Genomic DNA, 23,863 nt, shown 5'->3' with positions numbered 1-23,863 from the left:
TATTTACTTACAAATTACATACTTGTACTACTGCACTAATATTTTATGTACATTATAAAACACAGAAAAATAGAAATAGGAAGAGATAAAGATGAAAAAACTGGTTTACAAGTTCCTTAAACTTTTGTACCATTAATATTTTACCCATACACCCCAAGAGATTGTTTTTTTCATGCATCCCACTGTGGAGACTGCTGCAGATGTTCTTTCCTCCTCCTTCCTATTCCCAAGGATATTTTCTACTCTTCCAACCTGGTGAGGAACAGCATTTACCTTGAGCCAATACAGAGAAAACCAACAATGACAGCAGTGAGCCCTGCAACTTGCATTCAGGCTTTAGCAAAAGGTAGAGGAGGGCTGAGACTCATGACTCACTTTGTTAGGGATTACTTTGTACATGTGTTGGGTTCATGCCTGGCCCGGGTTTGGTAGCAGAGGAGAGGGCTACTGGCATGACTCCTGTAAGAAGCTTCAAGAAGCTCCATCAGTGGCCAAGGCCAAACCAAGCAGCACCTCTGTTACATTTAAGAGGGGAAAAACCTTCTGGGAAAGCTCTTTCTAGGTCGGGTAGAAAGGAGAGAGGGAGGCACAGTAGAGCAGCCATTCCCATGAGGCATGTGGTGAGAGAGGAGTCTGAGTCTTTAGAGATCAGTGGTGGTAAAAATCACATCTATAGTCTGTGGAAGACTCCAGGCAGGAACCGATCCAGAAGAATGCCATGACTGAAGGAAGTTCATGCTGGAGCAGTCTGTCACTAGGAGGACTGTAGCCAGTGGAAGGCACTCACAGTAGCTGGAGAAGGCTGTAGAGCACAGTCTGCCATGGAAGGGATGCTGTGTTACTGAGTTTCTCCCCCAAGGAAGAAGGAACAGCAGAAACAACATGGAACAGACTGGGACTGACTGCAATCCCTATTCCATGTGTGTGTGTGTGTGTGTGTATGTGTGTCTGTATGTCCCACCCCACACCACTGGGTGGGGAGAAGGTAGAGAACTGGGAGCAGAGCTGAGCCAGGGAAGAAAGGAGAGGTGGGGGGAAGGTGTATTTAAGATGCTGTGGTATTGATCACTATCCCATTCTTGTCCAATTGGTAAAATGGAGGTGGTTTTATTTGAATTAAATTGGTTTTGTTTCCCTCAAGTGGAGTCTGTCTTTTGCCTGTGACCATGACTGTGCCCTCATCTTCTGTCTGGGCTCTTCTGTTATATTTTTTCCTTCCCATCCCACTGTATGTGGTTAGAAGTGAAAGACTGGCTGCACAGTTGCTTTGTTGCCAGTTGGGTGGGCTCAAGCCACGACAATAACACCCAGGAAAAACTGGATGTTGGTGGAGGGCAAAGCACAGAAAAAAATTTACTTATATGGAGGGAACTGAGCAGGAACATGAGTTATAAAAGGAAAAAAGTGAACAGTTTTGATGTTCATCTGTTATGTATGCTCATCAGCAAAATAAAGAAACATAGTTCTTACAAATTAATCAGAAAGTGATTGTGTAGCACGTTTGGGAAAAAAAATCAGGGTTCACCGTCGGCCTCAGAAGGTGTTTCAAGGATCTGTCCCAGTTCATTTCTGTTTCGTACTTTCTACTAAGAACTTTGATTGTAGAACTGCATATGCATATACAATGCACTAACAAGACAAAATTAGAAAAAGGAGCAAATCTTTGATAAAAAACACAACAGGAATACAAAGGTGTCTTAAAATTGACAGCAGTCTACAAGATTTTATTTACTAAAGTCCAAAGCATTACACTTGATTTATTATTCATCCATCCCATCAATTTACTTTCTATACTGCCTACAGAAAACTGCTGTGAGCCTTATAAAGGCACCTTTGGATTGGAGGAATAGCTATGAAAATGTTACACCACTGTTAAGACACTGCAGTACTGGAGCACTTACAAAGACCTATGCAGACAAGGTTAAAGTGAGTGCCTATGCTTGAGAATATACCACTAGGGATACTCTTGAGCAAGCTAACTTCTGAGTAAGATACCAGTTCCACGATTTAACTGCTATAACTTGAAAATATATATCACAAAATACATAAAAAGATTTTGCATCACAGCTGACAACACTTCTTGAATGGTCATCACAAGATCAGAAATCAATGTTTTGACACTGAGAAACTGTGGAGCATACCTATAAGTAAACACTGCCATTGCATTAAAGAAAGTAACTTTATAGAATGCTAGAATCAGTCAGGGTTGGAAGGGACCACAAGGATCATCTAGTTCCAACCCCCCTGCCATGGGCAGGGACACCTCACACTAGATCAGGCTGGCCAGAGCCTCATCCAGCCTGGCCTTAAACACCTCCAGGGATGGGGCCTCAACCACCTCCCTGGACAACCCATTCCAGGCTCTCACCACTCTCATGGTGAAGAACTTCTTCCGCATATCCAGCCTGAATCTCCCCACTTCCACCTTTATTCCATTCCCCCATGTCCTGTCACTACCTGATAGCCTAAAAAGTCCCTCCCCAGCTTTCTTGTAGGCCCCCTTCAGATACTGAAAAGCCACAATAAGGTCACCTCAGAGCCTTCTCTTCTGCAGACTGAACAGCCCCAACTCTCTCAGTCTGTCCTCATAGGAGAGGTGCTCCAGCCCTCTGATCATCCTGGTTGCCCTTCTCTGGACACCTTCCAGCACGTCCATATCCCTCTTGTAATAGGGGCTCCAGAACTGGACACAGTACTCCAGGTGGGGTCTCACCAGAGCTGAGTAGAGGGGGAGAATCACCTCCCTCGACCTGCTGGCCACACTTCTCTTGATGCAGCCCAGGATCTGGTTGGCTTTCTGGGCTGCAAGTGCACATTGACAGCTCATGTTGAGCTTCTCATCCACCAGCACCCCCAAGTCCCTCTCCTCAGGGCTGCTCTCCAGCCAGTCACTGCCCAGCCTGCATTTGTGCTTGGGATTGCCTCGACCCAGATGCAGGACCCTGCACTTGGTCTTGTTGAACCTCATGAGGTTGGCTTGTGCCCACCTCTCCAGCCTGTCAAGGTCCCTCTGGATGCCATCCCTTCCCTCCAGCGTGTCTGCTGCACCACACAGCTTGGTGTCATCAGCAAACTTGCTGAGGGTGCACTCAATGCCACTGTCCATGTCACTGACAAAGATGTTGAACAAGACTGGTCCCAGCACTGATCCCTGAGGAACTCTGCTTGTCACTGGCCTCCACTGGGACATGGAGCCATTGATGGCCACTCTTTGGGTGCAGGCATCAAGCCAGTTCTTTATCCATCTCGTGGTCCACCCATCAAACCCATGTGTCACCAGTTTGGGGACCAAGATGTGGTGTGGGAGAGTGTCAAAGGCTTTGCTCAGGTCCAGGTAAATGACATCAGTTGCTCTCCCCTCATCTATTAATGTTGTGACCTTGTCATAGAAGGCCACCAGATTTGTCAGGCAGGATTTGCCCTTGGTAAACCCATGCTGACTGTACCAAATCACCTCTTCACTATTCTTCTGTCTCAGCAGTGCCTCCAGGAGGATCTGCTCCATGATCTTACCAGGCACAGAGGTGAGACTGACTGGCCTGTAGTTCCCTGGTTCTTCCTTCTTACCCTTTTTGAAAAGAGGAGTAATGGTTCCCCTTTTCCAGTCAGTGGGGACTTCCCCAGACTGCCAGGACTTCAGAAATATAACAGAGAGGGGTTTAGCAACCTCATCTGCCAGTTCTCTCAGTATCTGTGGGTGTATCCTGGTGATTCCCATGGACTTGAATACTTTCAGGTTCTTCAGGTGATCACAAACCTGATCTTCTTATATAGCCTTAAAAAAAAAAACCAAACAAAACCAACATCCAACGCCCCCCAAAAGATCAGCAAATACATATTTGAAAATTTTTGTCACATCAATTCTGATACAGGCAGGGATCTGAGAAGAAAAATAAAAAACAAACCCTACATATATGAATTTGCAGACACAGATTTCCAAAACCGATTTCCTGCCTCTCAGTACTCATACCCTTACAGGGGTCTTAATGCTTGTTTCAAACCTGATTATAAATAAACATACAGACATTAATTGCAAATATCTCAGCTCTCACAGGGAGTTCCAAATAGAAGGCCTGCCATGCTGTTTACTTGCTTCTGCTTTCCCTTTCCTTAAGCATGCACTCATGCTTCTATCAGACAAGCAGACCTGGCCCAGCTCCAAGGTAAATTGCCATCTTGCTGTTAGAAACGTATTGTGCACAGATTTAAGTTTTTGTTCTACCAGATTTAAGTGTACTAATAAGCTACAATTAAAATAAAAAAAGGTTAAAATACCCCAAGCTTTTACTGCTTTCCTTCCCAGGTGTGAAGTGCACCAATGAACTTGACTTTGTGATATAAATCATCACCTGTATTCTGAAGAGGGAGAAGCAAGGTATAAAAGATTAATTTTTGCCAAAGATGATAAAGTCTCTTTAAATCCAAGAGAAGAAAGACAGAAGAACCTCAAAAATTTGTGTTTACTTGTTTATATTTTTGTCTTCCAGTTAAATATAAACTATAAAGATGAAATTTTGGAACAATACTGAAGACTAGCAGAGACTCATTATTATTTCTAAGGCATAAGTCCAGCTCACATGGGATATTGAGGCTCAGAGCTGCACAGAATTGGAGACCTACAAAAAAATACTTGGCAAGAAAAATGTTCTTTCTAAAGCTGCCAGTCTAACCAGACAAATCAAGTAGGCATAAAAAAAAGGTGTTTGAGGTTTTCCATCTGCAACATGGAGATGTTAAGTATTAAGTCATAAAACCATACAAGTACATGGTAGAACAAGGATCTCTGGACCTCACGCTAGTATGTCAACCCACAAGTTTCTGATCTGGTATCTAAATAAGTCACCCAAGAAACATTTAGGAAGATCCAAAAGTTGCATGGTGAAACAGACATGGGTCAGAACTCAGGCTTAGCCATATGCTCTCCATTTCCACAACTGAAATGGTTTGTCCTTGCATTAGACTGTAATCACTGCAGTCCTGATAACACACAAGGTGGCAAATCCTTAACACTCACATTCCTGAAAGCATATTACAAGCTTCAGACGATGATTAGGATTATGTTCTGGAAGCAAATATTAAACTTCTGAGAAGCATAGCAGCCTTCATTGCTTGAAAGCAGCAAGTTCTATCTGCTTCACAAGTTACTGCTTTTGTGGGTCATTAACTTTTTCTAGCTCCAGGAAAATTAAGATGAAACACCAAAGCATTTACCAGTGGCAAGACCCTGGGGGGCTGAGAAGAACGACTATGGCCAGGACTGAAGAACTCATTCCTCAGCAAAATGTTCCAGTTTGGACACACAGTGTTCACACAAAAATATTTAGGTGACAGTATGCAGCTTGACTGTATGTTGAGCACTCAAAGAGATGTCCTTGAATTAAATACTTTTAAATCCCGGAAAGAATCAAGTCAAGCACACAACCAGCCTGAAGTTTTAGCTGATATAACACCATATACAGCAGGTGAGAATTATTTCATCTGCCTTCATAAGCTTCTCTGACATTTTTAAGATTTTACATCAATATTTTTTTATACACACCTGCAAATCAGCCAATTTAATTATGACTGCAACTGACTTACATGGAAAAACCAAGAGGTTTTGTTTGTCTATGTTTACAACTGATGTGGTCTGTTCCCACCAATAATCATATATTCCTTTGATCTTGTTCACAAAACAGAGAGAACCACCACAGCCATCTCTCCATTTCGGCTTGAGTAAACACCACAAATCACCTAATCCTTTGTCTTTTATGGTCAAGTTACATGCTTGTCCTCCATTTACTGCAAGATCCTACATCTGCTTCTTTTCAGGTTTGAGGGTAGGCAAGCAAACCCCCTAGCCCCCTTCTAATCAGTTTCACAAGCCCAGTGCAATTATTATGGAAATTAAAAAGCAGGTCTCTCTTCTCTCAACTCCAGTGAATTACTTTCCAAAGTCGCTAATCTTCTCTTTGCAACTTAATACTACAGCATTCAAGTACTCCCATAATCAGAAACATTAGTTTTTGTACTGCTAAATACATTTATCTACTTATCAGTAAGACTGTTTTCAGAAGAAGTCATTTAACCCTTTTCCTCAGCCTGAACACAGTAAGCTGGATCATACTGTTTCATACCACCAGCAAAGGTAATCCAGAAAATACATCCTGCCTTAAGCTCCACCTGTGAGCACAACCGAAGAACTTGTAATAGCCACAGTTAAGTCCCCAGGAACAAGCAGGAGCATAAGAATAAAATTATTAAACAACTCAGGAGAAATAAACATTTGACTAAAAAGAGGAAATATTCTTCCACAATGCAATTTTAGGCCGGCATTGGCATTATCAGAGCGATTCTGTACTACTGAGCTTTCTCCCTGTTCTGCCAAAGCAGCTGCCTATTTCCTTCCTGCACCCAGATTTCCTTTAATCATCGAAGACAGGATGCTGTGCGCTGACGAAATGCCTTTCCTGGCTATCCCTGGTGGAGGGAATTAAAAGCCTTTTGAAATGCAAATCTACACCAAGTCGGTTTCATGCCTCTTGCTATTGTTGCCTCTCCCCGAAGAGCAAGTTAGGTGGAACAGTGAACACTGGACTGCTACTTACCTTCTAAAATGAGTATTGTCTTTGCATTTGCAATTCCCTAATGTCTCCATATTCGTTTGCCTTCCTCCCCAAATCTCACATTTTTCAACCAAAAAAGCTTGTTACCTCTAGATGGCAAACCCCCTTGCTACTCCAGCAGCAAAATCATTAATTCTCTTATCCACATAGCCAATATTGCTCAACAGAATTTTTTTCTTCAACTATCAGCTATTTCTGTTACCTGTTGAGACCTTAACAGAATAAACATTCAGTCCAAATGCTTCTTTTCGTGCTATTAACAGAAAAAATCTTCCTCTGCACTTTTTTTGGAGAATGTAGGCAGGGGAACAACATTTTATTTAAAAAGCAGTACAATTAGAATGAGTAAGAAGCACACAGACCAATAATCTAACATAGGAGAGAAAAAGAAATATTAACCTCCCCAGGGAGCAAAGCATCAACATGAAGACTCACAGCAAAGTTTTGTTCTTTTACTTCAATTTCAGTCCACAGTTGTGGGGGGAAGATGCAGAGAAAAAAAATAATTTCTATACGTCAAAGATAAGTTTTGTGCAATAGCACGAAGTTCTCCAGATAAAAATCTTATATTCTGCAAAATACTCTCTGAAGTCAGTGGTGAGGGCTATACTGAATCACTAGCATGGTTGAAGCAAGACTGAAAAAATACAGTGAAAAATACATATTTACGAGCAACTCTAAACTGAAGGAAGTGGCACTGATAAGGTTTGGGGGTTGGGTTGCTTTTGGGTTTTTGCCCTTTTTTTGTTTGTTCGGAACAGAAATAGAGAATTTTACACTATTTGAAAATGATTGATTAGTAAGAAATTACAGACTCCAATATTAAGCATTCAGCTAATTCAAAGAAATTTTACTCTTCATAGCTGGTAACAATGCAGATAGCATCTTTAACAATACAAACCTTGTTATTTTTTACTTTATTTTGTAATGCAAAATGCTAAATACTCAGCACTCCTGAGCCCACAACTTGAGTACTGGGTTCAGTTTTCGGGTCCTCATTACAAGAAAGATATTAAGGTGTTGGAGTGGGTCCAGAGAAGGGCAACAAAGCTGGTGAACAAAGCTGGTCTGGAGAAGAAGTCTCGTGAGGAGCAGGTGAGGGAACTGGGGTTGTTTAGTCTGGAGAAAAGAAGGATGAGGGGACTTTATTGCTGTTTATACAGCCCACTGAAAGAAGGTTGAAGCCAGGTGGTTGTTGGTCTCTTCTCCCTAGTACCACGAGGAAATGGCATCAAGTTGCACCAAGGAAGGTTTAGGTTGGATATCAGAAGACAATTTTTCACTCAAAGGTTCTCAAACTCTGGAATAGGTTCCCCAGGGAAGTGTTTGGAAGGGATCTCTGAAGATCATCCAGTCTGAACTAAACAGCAGCCGGAGTAAATCACACAGGAACATGTCTAGGCAGGTTTGGAATGCCTCCAGAGAAGGATACTCCACAACCTCTCTGGGCAGCCTGTTCCAGTGATCTGCCACCTGCAAAGTGAAGAATGTTTTCCTTTTGTTTAAGTGGAACCTCCTGTGTGTCAGTTTGTATCCCTTGCCCCTTGTCTTCTCCCTGGACACCAACAAGAAGAGTCCAGCTCCATCCTCCAGACACTCACCCTTTAGATATTGATAAGCATTAATGAGATCTCCCCTGAGTCTCCTCTTCTCCAGGCTAAATAGCCCCAGGTCTCTCAGTGTTTCCTCATAATGCAGATGCTCCAGTCTCCTCATCATCTTAGTGGCTCTCCACTGGCCTCTTTCCAGTAGTTCCTTGTTCTTTTTGAACTGTGGAGCCCATAACTGGACGCAGTATTCCAGATGAGGCCTCACCAGGGTAGATTAGAGGCACAGCCGAACCTCTCTCTGCTGCTGGCCATGATCTTGTTAATGCATGCCAGGGTGCCACTGGCCGCCTTGGATGTGAGGGCACATTGTTGGTTCATGGTCAGACTGTTGTCCATCCGGATTCCCATCACCCTTATCTACAACAACACTGACATGCCCACAGACTCTCTTTTGGAAAACCAGCTGTTGAATGCCTCACACCAAAACATCACACAAGATACAAAGAACCTGCAGCTTTCTATTAAAATGAACTGCTGTATTGCTTTGAATTTGACACTGCTGCTGGTAACCTCAAATCCATCCACCACATTTAAGAACCAGACAGTATCTGGTGGTCACACAAGCAGTTTTTACTCTTTTATATGAAAGAAAGCAGATTTTGTTTGCTGGCAGGGCATGTGTGGATGGTAACTACAAAAAGTCTGTATTGGGCATATATGAGAACTGGTATTACTGCCAGCTATCGAGCATTTCCATCAGGGCACCTGCTGCAGTTTCACTTGGCATGCTCCTACAGGCAACTTTGTTCTCACAATCCTCAGCTACTGTGAAAACTGGCTAGCAGAAATTGCCCTCATCGGAGCCTCCGCAGCACAATTGATCAGCTTGCTATAGAAACCCTTCATACAACTGACATTTCTTGGTAAGCTATGAAACCAGTCTCAACTGATATGGTAACAGAAAGAACAGCTTGAATGGCGCCACAGGGGAAGCTGTTAATCTTTCAGACAATGTAACAGATAGGATATCAAAAGGATGTTTGTCCAAACTCACAGATCAGGGTTCAAATGTACCACTCCAGCAGAGGATTAAGTGGCGACATGGACCAAATTTGACCTTCTTTTCAACAGATGACAATATACTCATGTCTTTAAAATGTTAAAACCTAAAAAAATACCAACCCCCCCCCAACAACAAAAAAACAAACCCCAACTACCAAACAACAAAAAAACCCACCAATAACCCCCCTCCACAAAAAGCAAAACCAAACCAACCAACCAAACACCCCACACACATACTGCTGCCACCCCTTCCCAAAAGAAAAACAAACCACCAAACAAAACAAACCCAAACAAAACCCCCTAAATGAACCCACCAAAAAAAAAAAATCCCAAACCAAAAATATCTATTCCCACCCCCCAAATAACCAGCTCACACCAACGGAGAAGCACTTTAGCAGACTGGCAAGGGAAAGCCTGCCTTTCATGTCCTCCCAGAGTAAGAGTAAGAGACTTCTCTTGTCTGCCACAACTGTTTTTCATTCAGGCAGTGAAAAAAAGACCAAAGAACAGACAGCTGCTTCCCTAAGCATACTGAAAATTGGGCCCACCTAGGAAGGCTCCTTCCTTCGACAAGAAGCAGCTGCACTTTGAGCACTTTACTTTGCAAGGTACAGTATAGCATCTTTCCTTGCAACTTCTTACAATTTCTGCTTCTGCCTGTAGAGGAGCTACTTTTCATCCTCAAAAATAGACTATAAACATGTTCCATACACTCCCACCAATATGACAGAACTCCTCTAACCATGGAGCTGGCTTTTGCAAACCATTCTGGGCACCTTTCATTTGTATTTTAAACTTTGCATACAGCTTAATAATATTTTAAGGACTTCCACATTTACTTGTTTTAAATCACTTTTTGGTCAAGGCTCCTAAAAGTCTCCTTCAGACAGACAAGAAGTTTCTGCTGTGTGCCTCCTCACAGCAGAAAGACAGGCACAACAGTGGTACATCTGAGAGGTACACATGCAGAAAACGGGGAAAAAAAACCCAAACCAAACTCTTAAATAAAATACTTCCTCTCAGAGAAATACCAGATGACCACATATGCTTTGCCTTTCCACTTCACTCTCTAGAATTTGCAAACAGTTGAAGTAAAACTGAGGAAGGTGTTTAAAAGATGCAGTGATGTCGTGCTACAGGACATGGCACCAGACCTGGCAGAGTTAGATATCAGTTGACCTCCACGAGCTTCAAAGTCTTTTCCAAGCAAAACAATAACAATTCTATGATTGAATTTCTCTCACGAAGCATTTCATGGCAATGTCCCTGTTACCACTGACCTCACAATACTTACTTAGACTCATGAAGGATTCATACATATGCCTATTATATTTAATTATTACTTCATCATGACTTACTACTTTTGTCCAACTTAATTACAGCATTACTATGCCATCAGGCAACACTGGCAATGCATCGGCACCATGCCTGGCCAGTAGTGTGCACTGAAAGGCTTATTTCACTATGAGATAGACACATTTGGGCCTCCAATTTCTACCCTGACACCCATTTTTGGGTGAAAATGCACCATGCTCTATGACTCTCATCTTAATTTGAAAAACAGACACTAGTTTTTCAGGCCAAGGAACAAGTACAGCCAGCCAAAGACAATACAGTGGCACAGTCAGCAGTTTAAAATACATTTCTCTAAAGTACTATACAGGATACAAGCTCAAACTGCCAGGAGGTCACAGCAGGTTATCAGTGGAGAATGAGGCATGCAAGGTGCTCTAAGGGCAGAGCAGTGCTGTAACACGGTTGTGAAATAGCAACCTGATCACAGCCTGCAATGTATGTATGCAGAACTGCCTCTATGTATTTATTCCTTAGGCATAGTTTTCAGGTAGCAAACTCCAGCAAATTCAAAAGATATCAACTGAATTTTCTTCTTCATTTCACAACAACATTAATATACATTTCATGCTGCAGTTTCCCCTTCCTGATGACCTGCGTTTGCCACTAGAGGAGCAATTTAACATTTACTGTCTTAGGAAAGGAGAAAACACACACAAAAAAAAGCACCACCTTCAGAACCACTTGATATTATCTAGAGGAACACTGAGCTGCCCATTCATCTCAGTGTGCAGACCATTTTTAGCACAATGAAAGAAAAGGTAACAGAATTTTTGAGCATCCAGAAGACATTTATCTTGAACAGCTAAATTAGGCATTCAAAAAATGGACTGAATGAGACACACATCAAATTACTGATTGTCCAGAAACACCAGATGATTTAATATGCAATTCAATACAAAATCAGAAAAGAATCCTTTCCTCTTCTCAGTAAGAGCTGTTTCTGCTCCAGCTCATATGCAAAACCTCAGCAGCTCTGAGCTGACGAGTTCTTCCTTCTGTCCTAAGGTGGATAAATTAAGCCAGACAATAAGCAGAGAAAGACACAACTGGACAGAGGGAATATCCAAAGGATACAATAATATGAAATAACTCATTAGGAGTTAATGAACAATTTTTTTTTTTTTACTTTAAGCTTCCACCGAGAAGACTATGACAAAATACCAAATGAGCCAATACATCATATTGCATAGATGACAACTTCCTCCTCCAAAGGGTAGAGGAACCAACAAGAAAAGGTGCTATGCTGGACCTTGTTCTCACCAACAGGGAAGGGCTGGTAACCAATCTGAGGCTCAGAGACAGCCTTGGCTGCAGTGACCATGAAGCAGTTGAATTTAAGATCCTCAGGGCAACCAGGAGGACATATTCTAAGCTTATGACCCTGGACTTTAGACATGCAGACTTTGATCGCTTCACGGATCTGCTGGCCAAAGTGTTGTGGGACAAAGCCCTAGAGGGAAGAGGGGCCCAGGACAGCTGGTCAGTATTCAAGGATCACCTCCTCTGTGTCCAGGAGCAATGTATACCAACAAAGAGAAAAGCAGTGAAGAATGCTAGGAGGCCTGCCTGGATGAGCAAGGAGCTGCTGGACACACTGTCACTTAAAAGGAAGCTGTACAAGGAGTGGAGGAAAGGACAGCTGGAATGGGGGGTATGTAAGGAAGCTGCCTGAGCAGCAAGAGACCTGGTTAGGAAAGCCAAAGCACAGTTTGAATTGAATCTAGCCAGGGAGGTTAAAGGGAACACTAAGAATTTCTACAGGTATATTAATGGTAAAAAGAAGACTAGGGAAGGTGTGGGCCCCTTCAGAAAGGAAACAGGTGAAATGGTCACAAGTGACCTGGAAAAGGTCAATGTGCACTTGCAGCACAGAAAGCCAACCAGATCCTGGGCTGCATCAAGAGAAGTGTGGCCAGCAGGTCAAGGGAGGTGATTCTCCCCCTCTACTCTGCTGGTGAGAACCCACCTGGAATACTGTGTCCAGTTCTGGAGCCCCTAATACAAGAGGGATATGGACATGCTGGAACGTGTCCAGAGGAGGGCCACCAGAATGATCAGAGGGCTGGAGCACCTCTCCTAAGAGGACAGACTGAGAGAGTTGGGGCTGTTCAGTCTGGAGAAAAGAAGGCTCTGAGGTGACCTTGTTGTGGCTTTTCAGTATCTGAAGGGGACCTACAAGAAAGCTGGGGAGAGACTTTTTAGGCTATCAGGTAGTGATAGGACATGGGGGAATGGAATAAAGCTGGAGTTGGGTAGATTCAGGCTGGATGTGAAGAAGAAGTTCTTCACCATGAGAGTGGTGAGAGCCTGGAATGGGTTGCCCAGGGAGGTGGTTGGGGCCCCATCCCTGGAGGTGTTTAAGGCCAGGCTGGATAAGGCTCTGGCCAGCCTGATGTAGTGTGAGGTGTCCCTGCCCATATCAGGGGAGTTGGAACTAGATGATCCTTGTGGTCCCTTCCAACCCTGACTGATTCTAGGATTCTATGATTATAACCTCAAATTGCATCCAACAGCAGAGACTGCAACACAGGTAACAGACCTTGAGCTCCTGAATCGACTTACAGATACCCATGCCTAGAAGAATTACACATTTTGCAGATGCTAATACCTAGGATGCAGTTTCAAAAGAACAGCAAGTCACTAGAGTAAAAGACAGGAGTGCTGCAGTCCAGCGTTCATCACTACATATGGCTTAGCAGTATTCACAGATTTAACAGAGATCTTCTTGCTCTTATCTATTTCAATTTGCAAAGCCCAGAGAAAAGTTGACGCGATAACCTTTACTTGAAGGGCAATTACTTCCTGCACCTCTAATAATAAAATGTCCTTTGCAGACAAAAAAATTGTAAGTCAGGATCTGCATTTATCAGATATGTTGTTGGTTTTGGTTGGTTGGTTTGTTTTTTTAAATCTAAGAGACAGCAGACCAGCCTGTGGTTGATGTGGAACACAGGGAAGCCAGCACTCTACAGAAAACAGCTTTTCTGAGTTACTCCAGTGACTTACAATCTGCACAGGCTCTACCTCTACCTTTACCTTTTTCTCCACCAAGCTGAGAGATTCGTGGTTATCTTTCAGACAGGATTTTCAACACGCAGGGAGGGAGTTCAAGTTACAGAGGTAACATACACATCCCTCTTCAGTCATTTGAAAGAGTATTCCTACTTTTAGAAAAACCTGCATTAATTCTGATCTGTTTTTCTCAGTTTTCCCTTCATGGGGCTCCAGGCCTTATCAAGCTGAAACAGAGTAAAGCTGACAGGAATACTCTTGGAGCTTTTGCCAGAGATTTGAATAGAAACAGAAAAACTAAGCAGAGCACGGGCAGTTTCCTTCTGTTGGTGTTTGCCAAAAGCTCTCAGTGGCAGCACAGACAAACAAAATGCGCCTATGAAGTCAAGAAAAAAAAAAATCATACTAATGTATTTACATACACTTGGAAAGCTAACAAAAATTAAAAATAAAATCTTCGCAGAACCTGAAGTTGTTCAGTATGGAACTGTTCTGAGTTCTTTGTCAAGGGAAATTTCTGACATGTCAATTTACAAAGACTTTCTAAGACCTGATTTTAGATGGTAAAAAGCTGTAAATTGTTGTAGTAGCAACATCATATTGCACATGCACTATGGTAGACTGAGCTACCAGAGATGTCTGTTCTGAAAATCATTGAACCTGAAGACAAGAATTGACAACATAAAGATAAGATAGTATTAACTACATAGTGTAAATACAGAGAATAAATAGCACCAAGTGATTTATTTTTTTCTAACAACTCAAAGGGACAGAATACAAAAAGAGATACTCCAGAAATGGACACAAGAGCTCCACGAGAACAGGGAAGGCAAAAACACAGGGAAAAGGGAAAACACAGGGAAAAAAAAATTAACCAAATAGATAGGACAGGCTCAAAAGTAATTTGAATCAAATGAGGAAGATTCGAAGCTAGTGTAGAACTTGCCTGAGGAAGTGGAAATTCAGAACAAGAATAGAAGACAAATGTGTTCTGAATAGCTCACTGGGGATGAATTGAGAAGCTGAGCACTCAGAATAAAAGGCAGCAGCTCTAGAAGTCAACACATAAGAACGAAGCAAAAAAAAAAAAAAAATCAAAGACTAGTCAAATTTCTAATCTCAGTAACAGGACCCAAACCATACAAACGCTCAATTGCATACAGGCAGCTTGAATGTGATATAAGGTGCCTTATGACAGGTACAGAAAATCAACCTCTGAACATGTTATGTGCAATTCTGTTATGAAGTACTCAAATGCCATGTGAAATACTGGTAGTAAAACAAGTGGGATTAAAATGAAATTCAAGTTGTCTTCCCTTCTATAAAACTGATGTTTCACCAGCTTCAATTTGCCCTTCCCAAATTAAATTTCCTATCAGCACACAGAATATGAAAGGGATTCAGACAGTTTGTTGCTACTACCATGCATCTTCAGGAACAGTAGGAGAGTGCTATCCAAAATATTTACCAAACTAAGAATAAACTGTGGGAGGGCAAAGAGTAGACAAGTAATTAGCTGCTATGATTTCCAATAACAACAAAAGACTCCAGTGATTACAACTGCAATTAAGAACATCCCAACAGCATCATCTTCCTGATTCACATTACTCATTTATCTTCCATCCTTTTCTTTCCACTATTATTCATGTCTTATCTAAGTGAATGTTACAGTGAGGACACTTAATGTACTGATGTATCTAAGACAGACCAACTGTAATTACTATTTACTGTTAACAGCAAGATTTTTCTTCACAGTAACAGAAAAGAAATACAAGACTGCACAAAAATTACATTTCAAAGGTAAAAAAGGACAGAGGAAAAACTACTTCATTTTCTTTCTAACATTAAAATCACCTACAACACTGGTGAATATCCTGGATACAGTTTGGAATTTAGAGTGTCTAAGGAAATCCAGAGCTGAATAATATGATGCACTGTGGGATCTCATTTCTGTCAGTCCTTCAACTTCAACCACACCCTCCCCCTTTTGCAGTTTCTAGTCACACACTTTCTTTCAAACTGACCTTGAATTTGACAGTTGAACCCAACACTACACTAGATTTACAAATGCAATTAAAAATCATGAGATACATCTGAGAGACAGTCCACAAACAGAACCAATTAATCAACACCGTGGAACACATATCCACGAACGTAATTTCCAGTTTTGTGACATTCAATTAATGAATCAACTCAAACCCATCTGTACAAAGAAGACAGCTCCCTCTACTGGGTGAGACAACGCAGCTTTTCCTCTCCCTCCCCTCACACTCCACAGAACAGACTTCCACATATTTAATTCTCCAGAAACTAATTTAAAATTTAAAAAAATCCAGTCCACAAGATGGTATGCAGTTGTTTAGACTGCTTTGCAAATGTAAGATTTGGCCCACAGAAACAAGTTTATGTATTTTCTACATTTAAAAGCACAAAAATTCTTTCCACAGGTCTGTGTAAGAGCCTAATGAAGCTACATCTTACCTCTAGGTGAAACACTTGAAAACCCAGTGTCCCTTATGTCAGTGTCTACCGTCAGCCCAGGTCTGGGAACAGACAGAATTCAGCAGTGTTATTTAGTGTTTGCATTTAAAACCTGGCTTTTATCATCTGACGGTTTCTTTAACATTGCACTATTCCCATCCTTGAACTTTCTACAAGTAACAGACAATTTGTGTTCAACCTTTGACATCATAGTAAGGTTATGGAGCCTTTCTGGGATTCAAACGGCAGAAAAAGGAATGAAAACATTGTATGCTGCTTTTACCAGCAGAGATCACACTCTCAAGGCAACATTTATATCATATTAAATCTACATTTAAAATTACCTTAGTGGCAACTTGCTACATTGTTTAAAATATATGAACGGCCACCAAGAACTGTGTACCTATGTACCCTGAAAACAGATCCTTTTTACTATCAGTTATTTTCTCTCCGCTAAAACATTTCCACCTTCCAAAACCATCAATAATTACTTCTTCTGATGAAACAATAATCTCTCAAAATAATTCACAAATGGAGGAAAGCACAGAGCTGAAAAAGCCTCCATTTGACAGCCAGTAACCTGTAAGAAACAGACGTGTGCTGAAGACAAGGACATAGACATAGTAAACAAAACAAAACCATAGAGCACTACAGATTCAAATTATGCATAGACTTTTCAAAGCACTCTTAATTGACAAATTTTTGAGAGCATAGCTACAGGCACAGAGATATTTTGGGAATCTTCTTACCATCACTGATAAGGACAGGCAAAAGCAGTAACTTCTCTTGTAACGCTACTGAGCAACAATTGCTCAGTTTGCACTTAGAGAATCCAATTGTTTGGGTTGGAAATGAACTTCATGATCATCAAGTCCAACCCTTATCTAACTGTGGTGGCTTGAAAATTCCCCCCCAACATTAACTTTATCAGACTAGCTCAATTTGGAAGCAAATGGAGCTCTATTTACAAGCAAAACTACAATCTACAATGGAATGCAATGAATATGTACAAATATAAAGTATTTACAATATTTACAGTTATTTATAATTAATAAAATAGCACAAGGACCCCCTGGCCAAAAGACCAGGGAAAGCTGCCTCCCTGCCTCCACCCACCCTGTACAAAGAGGGGAAGAGAGAAAAGCAGAGAATGTTAATACCAGACAAAACAAATGCAAGTCAAGGTCAGCAATGCCTGTTAGAATCTTCCCAGCGAAGAAGCAAGAAGAGAAGAAAAGAACAGAACTAAAGATTGTTTTGGGAACCAAATCTTATAGGAGATATTCCTCCAATTGAATTGTTTAGAATAATCATTATTTTCCTTTTTACATCCAATAGTGATTTATATTTCTACTACTCTCTGCTCAAGATCTGTGAAAAACTTTAAAGGCATAACCCTAAACTACCACACTAACTCTACCAGCTCTGGCTAAACCATGTTTCTCAGCACCACATCTCTGTATCTTTGAAACACCTCCAGGATGGGGATTCAACCACCTCCCTGAGGAACCTATTCCAGGGTCTGAGAACCCTTTCTTTTAATGCCCAACCTAAACCTGAGTCCATTTCCTCTCATCCTATCACTTCTTACTAGGGAGAGTAGGCCAATACCCACCTCACTCCAACCTCCTCTCAAGGAGTTACAGAGCAAGAAGGCTTCCCCTCAGCCTCCTTTTCTCCAGACTAAACAACCCCAGCTCCCTTCACTAGACCTCTTCTCCATACACTTTACCATCTTCACTGCCCTTCTCTGGAGCCACTCCATGACTTCAATCTCTTGCTTGTAGTGAAGGCCCCAAAATTGAAACCATAGTGTGCCCAAGTACAGGGACACCATCACCTGTGTGGTCCTGCTGGTCACACTATTTGTGATACAGACCAAGATGCTGCTGGCCTTCTTGGCCACTCCAGCACACAAACTCCTTTCTGAAGCACTGGAATTTTAACTATGCAAGAAGAAAGCAAAGCAGAAATAAACAGCCAAACCATTCCCAGCTCTGAGTGACAAGGACAAGAAGCAGACAGTGAAACAGGATGTCTTTTAACAACAGATTCAGAGAATGTCTTCCATGCTCTGCCTGATCCATGTACTAACAAATTTTGGCCCTACAGGTCTTTCAGTTCAGAATATGTTACCAACACAGCTGCAGTCCTGAAGCAGCACAAGTAAAGCATGACTGAAATTCATGTGGCTATCAGCTACCCTTAAGTGGTTGTACTGCTATGATTTCCACTGAGCAGGAGAGGTTTATGTATAGTGCTGAAAAGGGCTAAAGACATGCTTGGAAAAGGATGGGTATTCACTGTCTAACAAGCTTTCTTCCTGTACATGCCTTGACCTCATGAGCTTCCTCTGTGAGAGACCCAAAATTGTTCTTTTTTAATACCACCAAATTTCAAAGGAGCAGGAAAGATCTGCTGACAACACAACCACTGCAATATAAAGCAATATAAAGTACCGAACAAAATTGTCCACTTATTTACCTGTAATGGAAACAAGCAGCTATCTCAAGGTTTGCAGACAGTGTGAGCCCTTTTTAAACAGTAACTGGAGAATCCCATCCAAACTGGTGTTTCATGTAAAAGCTCTTGAGAAGCAACAGCATCAGCATGATCAGGCACTATCCAGACAAAGCTATTACTGACTTAAGAGTTTAAAAAGGAGAAACAGAATATGTATAAAATCTTAGACAGGTATGATCTTATTGAAAGCAAGCGAGGCTAAACTGGCCATTTCGGGTTTTGCATTTATACTGACAAAAAACAACTGCTGAGAATTGTAGGAAATACAGCACTCAACCTTTCCTTCCATCAGCAAAACTGCAAAACACTCCATGTGCCAGTGAATGATTTTGCATTGCCAAGGCAGCCAGTGCCTATAATGCAGAGGAACCCTTGGTTGACCTCATCAGTTCCTGGAGCACAGGCCTTGATGTAAAAGCAGAATCTCAGCATTGTCTTCTGCATCTCCTCGACAGCCAGTTCCTTGGTCTTGGAACACACTGCCCACACAGGCTGAGAGGATTGACCTGCGACTGTTACAGGTCCCCTAAGGACGAGTGTCTCACATTCTCAATTATGTTCTCAGTGTAAATTCTCTGCTCTCTCTTGACTGAAGCAAACTGCAAAACCACTATTCCCCTTCAGCCCAACACCCACAACTGTAGACAATCATTGCTGTAGGAAGCACGTGCAGCTTCTGTACTCAGTGGTGAGCACAGAAAATCCATGCTGGCATCGCTAGTTTTGGTTCTCCATGAAGGAACAAGAAGAGCTGTGCTCAATTATAGCAACGATTGTCATATGACTTAGTGGATTCTGCTTCTCTAGATCTAAATGTCATTTTCTTGGTGTGATAGCCCAGTCCTCTATTGTCTCAAAACTATACATGTGGCAGGGCAGGCCTGATAGCCCTTAATGACTCTATTGTCTTAAACAAGGTGTGACACATCTGGTCTTGAATAGACAGGGTGATGGCCTTAATAGCTCTGGAGGGGAGCTGCCAGCTTGGCAGCTGGATTAACAATTAAAAGAGATAAGCAGGAATTCCCTGTTTAAAACCACTGCAACAACGCCACGGAGAGGCCAATGGCAGCAGGCACACCGCTCTGTGATTTTGGAGAGACAGTGCTCAGCCCCTGACAAAAGGGTACAAAAAGACAGCAAATTCCAGCGTCCATGTGTTGCATCTACCATCTAAGAGCCTGCTGGAATGCACACCCACCACCAAGAACAAGCTTGGACCATGTCTGTGACACCTTGTGGGAACCAAGGGTGGTGGTCTCTTTTTGACTCTCCCTTTTCTTCCCATTTTCCCTCTGCTCCAGTCCAACCAAGCATCCTTAAGGTGCAAGTGACTGAGAGTTTTCATTTGCTCTAATAAACCTAACTCATCAGCCTTATGGTGTCAGTTCACCTTAATTTACTCCAAGGAACATTTTTTGAATCTTAACATGACCTCCCACTGCCCAGGGTTGGGTCGGGACACATGGTTGTTCAAGTAAAAGGAGTTGCACTGTTCTTCATCTTTGGAGGCAGCAAAGAGGGAAAATAATTGCCTCAACATTTTCTTGGTCCTTTTTTTTCCCCCCCTTCTCCAAAGCAGATCAGACATTGATGTAATCCTAGATTAAAAGAGTCAAGATACTGAACACAAAGCACCACACTCCAATGTTCCTAAGAGCATTTGACTTTTGCTCAGGGGAGATCTCTGCTGCTACAAAGGAGACCTTATGCTAGCCTTCCAGTACCTGAAGAGGGCCTACAGGAAAGCTGGGGAGGTATTGTTTACAAGGGCTTGTAGCACTAGGACAAGGGGCAATGTCATTAAGCTAGAGCAGGGTAGATTTAGATTGGACATTAGGAAAAGGTTCTTTACTATGAGGGTGGTAGGACACTGGAACAGGTTGCCCAGGGAGGTGGTTGAGGCCCCATTCTTAGAGACATTCAAGGACAGGCTTGATGAAGCCCTGAGCAACCTGAACTAGTTGGGGATGTCCCTGTTTACTCAAGGGGTTGGGCTAGATGACCTCTAGAGGTCCCTTCCAGCCTAGTGCATTCTATCATTTCTCTAGAAAAATCAAGATCAGGACAAACAATTCAAAGGGAAAAATGAAAAGTAAAGAAATTCAGAAGATGGAAGCCTAGCACCCAACCCTTGCTACCTGCCTTCCCCCCGAAATAATCCTAGGTTAGATTAGCAAATCAGGATCAGGTGCAGATGTTCTTCCTTTTCTTCCCTGGGCCAGAAGCACAGAAGACAAAGTATTTGGACTGCCCCTGTAGACAATGACACCCAGAAAAGATTCTTATTTCATATGCATGAGAGAGACACACCTCTATTGAGACTGAGACACACACTTGAAAAAGAATCTTGTTTACTCCCAACCACAGAAAATCTGTAATTAATTTTTGTTAATTTCCCGAGAACTACTTTACACTGGGGAAGGTAGGGTGTGCCACATAATGAACTGGCTAGAAGAAAATTAAACAGTAACAGCTCACTCCTTGCATGACCATCTCTAAATTACGATTTTTTTGCATAACAAAGTCAACTACATATGTATTTACATATATATATATATACACACATATATGTATACACACACACACACCTGCTACCTGCCTATATATATATCTATATCTATATCTCCTCTCTGCAACCTACCAGTAAGTCATACAATTCAAAAGCAAGATCAGGTCATACTGCAAAGCTACCAGCTTCCAACAAGAACAGACTACCTTATTCACCCTTGAATTTCGTTGTGATAAGACTTCAATTTCTCTACTGCTTGTCACTCAAGCATTTGTACAAGTGTTTTACCAACATTACTATTTGTCTGTACAGAACTATTGCACCCAATACAAAAAAAAAAAAAAAAAAAAAGCAAAAAAAAAAAGCAAGGAACTACCAGTGGAGCAGCTAAAAAAACAACTGTTCAGGTGACAGCAACGATTTACAGTCCTTTTTTACTCAAATATTTACTACATGCAGAAAGAAAGTGTCACCCTAACTCTGGCCACATTCAAACCAATCAGCCTAAAATTCTGTTTCCTTTAAGTCCAGCACTGACATGACGAAGGACAGAGCAGGAGCATTCTGTTAACCTGTACTCTTACCTGTCCTGGGGTCAAACAGCTGGTTGGCCTCCAAGTCTGTGAATGTGCTGAAGCAAATGGGGCATTTAAATGAGGCGCGATTGGTGGAGTCCCTTTCATCTGTCTCGATTCTCCTCCTCATGTGGTCCAGCTTGTACTTCACCACATTGACCAGAAGGCGGTAGTTGATGAAGTAGTAGTTATGTCGGGTGGTTTTGCCATCGGGAGCCGTCTCCACCCTCATCCTGCATTTGATGAACTTGTCTCCCTTAAGGGTGTTGAGGACAGCCCGCAACTGCTTCCGATCAAACTTAAGGAGCTCTAACATGTCTTCTTCCTTCACACAGGGGTTCCTGATGAGAATGTCCAGAGCCAAAGCATGTTCAATGCCATAAAAGCCACGCACCACATATTTAGCAAGGCGTTTAAGAGCTGCTGGGACCTCAGTGAGGACGTCCGGGTCAGTCATAGCAGGTTCAGATCTCAAGCTTCATGTATACTGCAATGAAAAAAAAGCAGATGGACTCTTAGTAAGTCTTCTGACTGCAGAAGTTTTCATTCATCTTACAGCTAAAAGAACAGGGTATTTTCCATTTCTCTTTCCTAAGCCCTCTACTGCTCCCTGAAGATATTCATGGCCAATACCACAGAAGAATTAAGAAATGGTGCTTCTATTTCATAACACAACGATGGAAAACTTTTAAAAAGTACACAAGAAACTGCTGCCGTTATGTACAGCAAATTTCCTTTCTACTCAGTCACAGTTAACAAAGCTGGAGTAAGAAAGTTGTCTTGAAGCTCAGTTCCAGTACCCAGCTTCACGATTAGCTGAGACTTGTAGCATAGGAGAAACAGAAAAAAGGCTACAGCAAGAAAGGCCCTAAGTCAGCCCAAGAGAGGAGTCTTATGGCCATGGCTGATGTCATTGATCACACTATAAGCCACCCTGCCTGCTTCTACTCCTCAGACATCACTGGGCAGAGACACCATGAGGACAGCTTGTTAGTGCAGAGCAGCCTATGTTCCAGCAAAACTCCCAGATTCACAGGGAGAACAGATAGGCTTTTCCTTACTTAGTCTGCAGCATTAAAACCGTCAGTTCTTCCAGGTCCTATATCACAAACTACTTCAGCCTTGATCTTAGACAAGCAAATAAGTGCTTCCAAAGTACTGATGCTTCATTTAAAGTATCTCACATTCAGGCCTTAAAAACCCATGAATAATACAGGATGATAAACAAAGAAAAATCACGACTTAATAGCATGAAGACGTTATGTGTTTAAAATAATTATTCCATGAAGTATCTTTTCAGTAACTTATCATGACTTTTAGACTACTCCCTTTTGGACTACTCTATGCTTTCTGATGAACACCAGTACAGAAATACTGTATTTTCACTTAGTTTTTCTTCACCTTAACATCAAATGATCAAGACAATTACATGCTTCTATGACATACATGGGATCACATATCAGATTGTACCATGCAAGGAATTCCTTGTATCATGCCCCCTGCCACAGGCATAGCCAAAAATCAAACCCCAGTAGACAACTAACAACAGTGACTCTTCTGAAGCAGCCAGGGGAGAGAAAAAGGGAAGCAGCTCCACAAGATAAAGGTTTACTGTCATTTTGCAGGGTGGTTCTTTGCATTTTTCCCTCCGCTACACCTGTAGGCAATAACAAAACCCCCCTCTGCTCGTAATGCACTAGGATTTTCATGTATGAAAGGTTCAAGATAAGCATGAAGTATAGGTGCTTTTGAAATATTTGTGCAGTTATACTTCCAGTTAACTTCAAATAAAACTCTGAATAGTCTTTTTCTGATATGAGACTTCTAGGCAGGTTTAGGAATAACCATTTCTTAAGCACAAGGATTCATCAGCTGAGGAAAAAAAATCTCGTAACTTCAGTTCTGGTTGTCATTGCTAGGCATTTTTTATTCTGTGAACTAATATCATAAATAGTAAAACTCTGCCAATCTCAATTTTGGCTTCCATTAGATGTTTCACATAGTATGTACATACCTTCCCAGCATTCAAGCGTCAAACAAAGAGAAGAGTGACAGCAGAAGGTATCGCTCTCAGTTCAGGATGGTTATCCTATTTTCTTCATAGCTGTCATAAAATCTGTAACATTTTTTTGACAAACACTATTAAAGAACTTCTCTATACTCCCCATACTAAGATGTTCCCCTGAA

General features: G+C 41.8%; 1 protein-coding gene across 1 annotated transcript in view; it reads right to left on the bottom strand.

Moving 5' to 3' along the window:
* The window catches only part of GTF2E1 (general transcription factor IIE subunit 1), a 56,302-nt gene extending 34,169 nt beyond the window's left edge, over positions 1–22,133 (bottom strand). Inside the window, exon 1 of the mRNA XM_054386569.1 lies at positions 21,686–22,133. Within this exon, the coding sequence (XP_054242544.1) occupies positions 21,686–22,133 (448 nt within the window). The remainder of the gene's footprint in view (positions 1–21,685) is intronic.
* Between the last annotated feature and the right edge of the window lie 1,730 nt (positions 22,134–23,863).

The sequence above is a fragment of the Indicator indicator genome, chromosome 1 (assembly GCF_027791375.1).
Source record: "Indicator indicator isolate 239-I01 chromosome 1, UM_Iind_1.1, whole genome shotgun sequence".
NCBI classification, from domain to species: domain Eukaryota; kingdom Metazoa; phylum Chordata; class Aves; order Piciformes; family Indicatoridae; genus Indicator; species Indicator indicator.
This window is presented reverse-complemented; position numbering and strand designations above follow the sequence as displayed.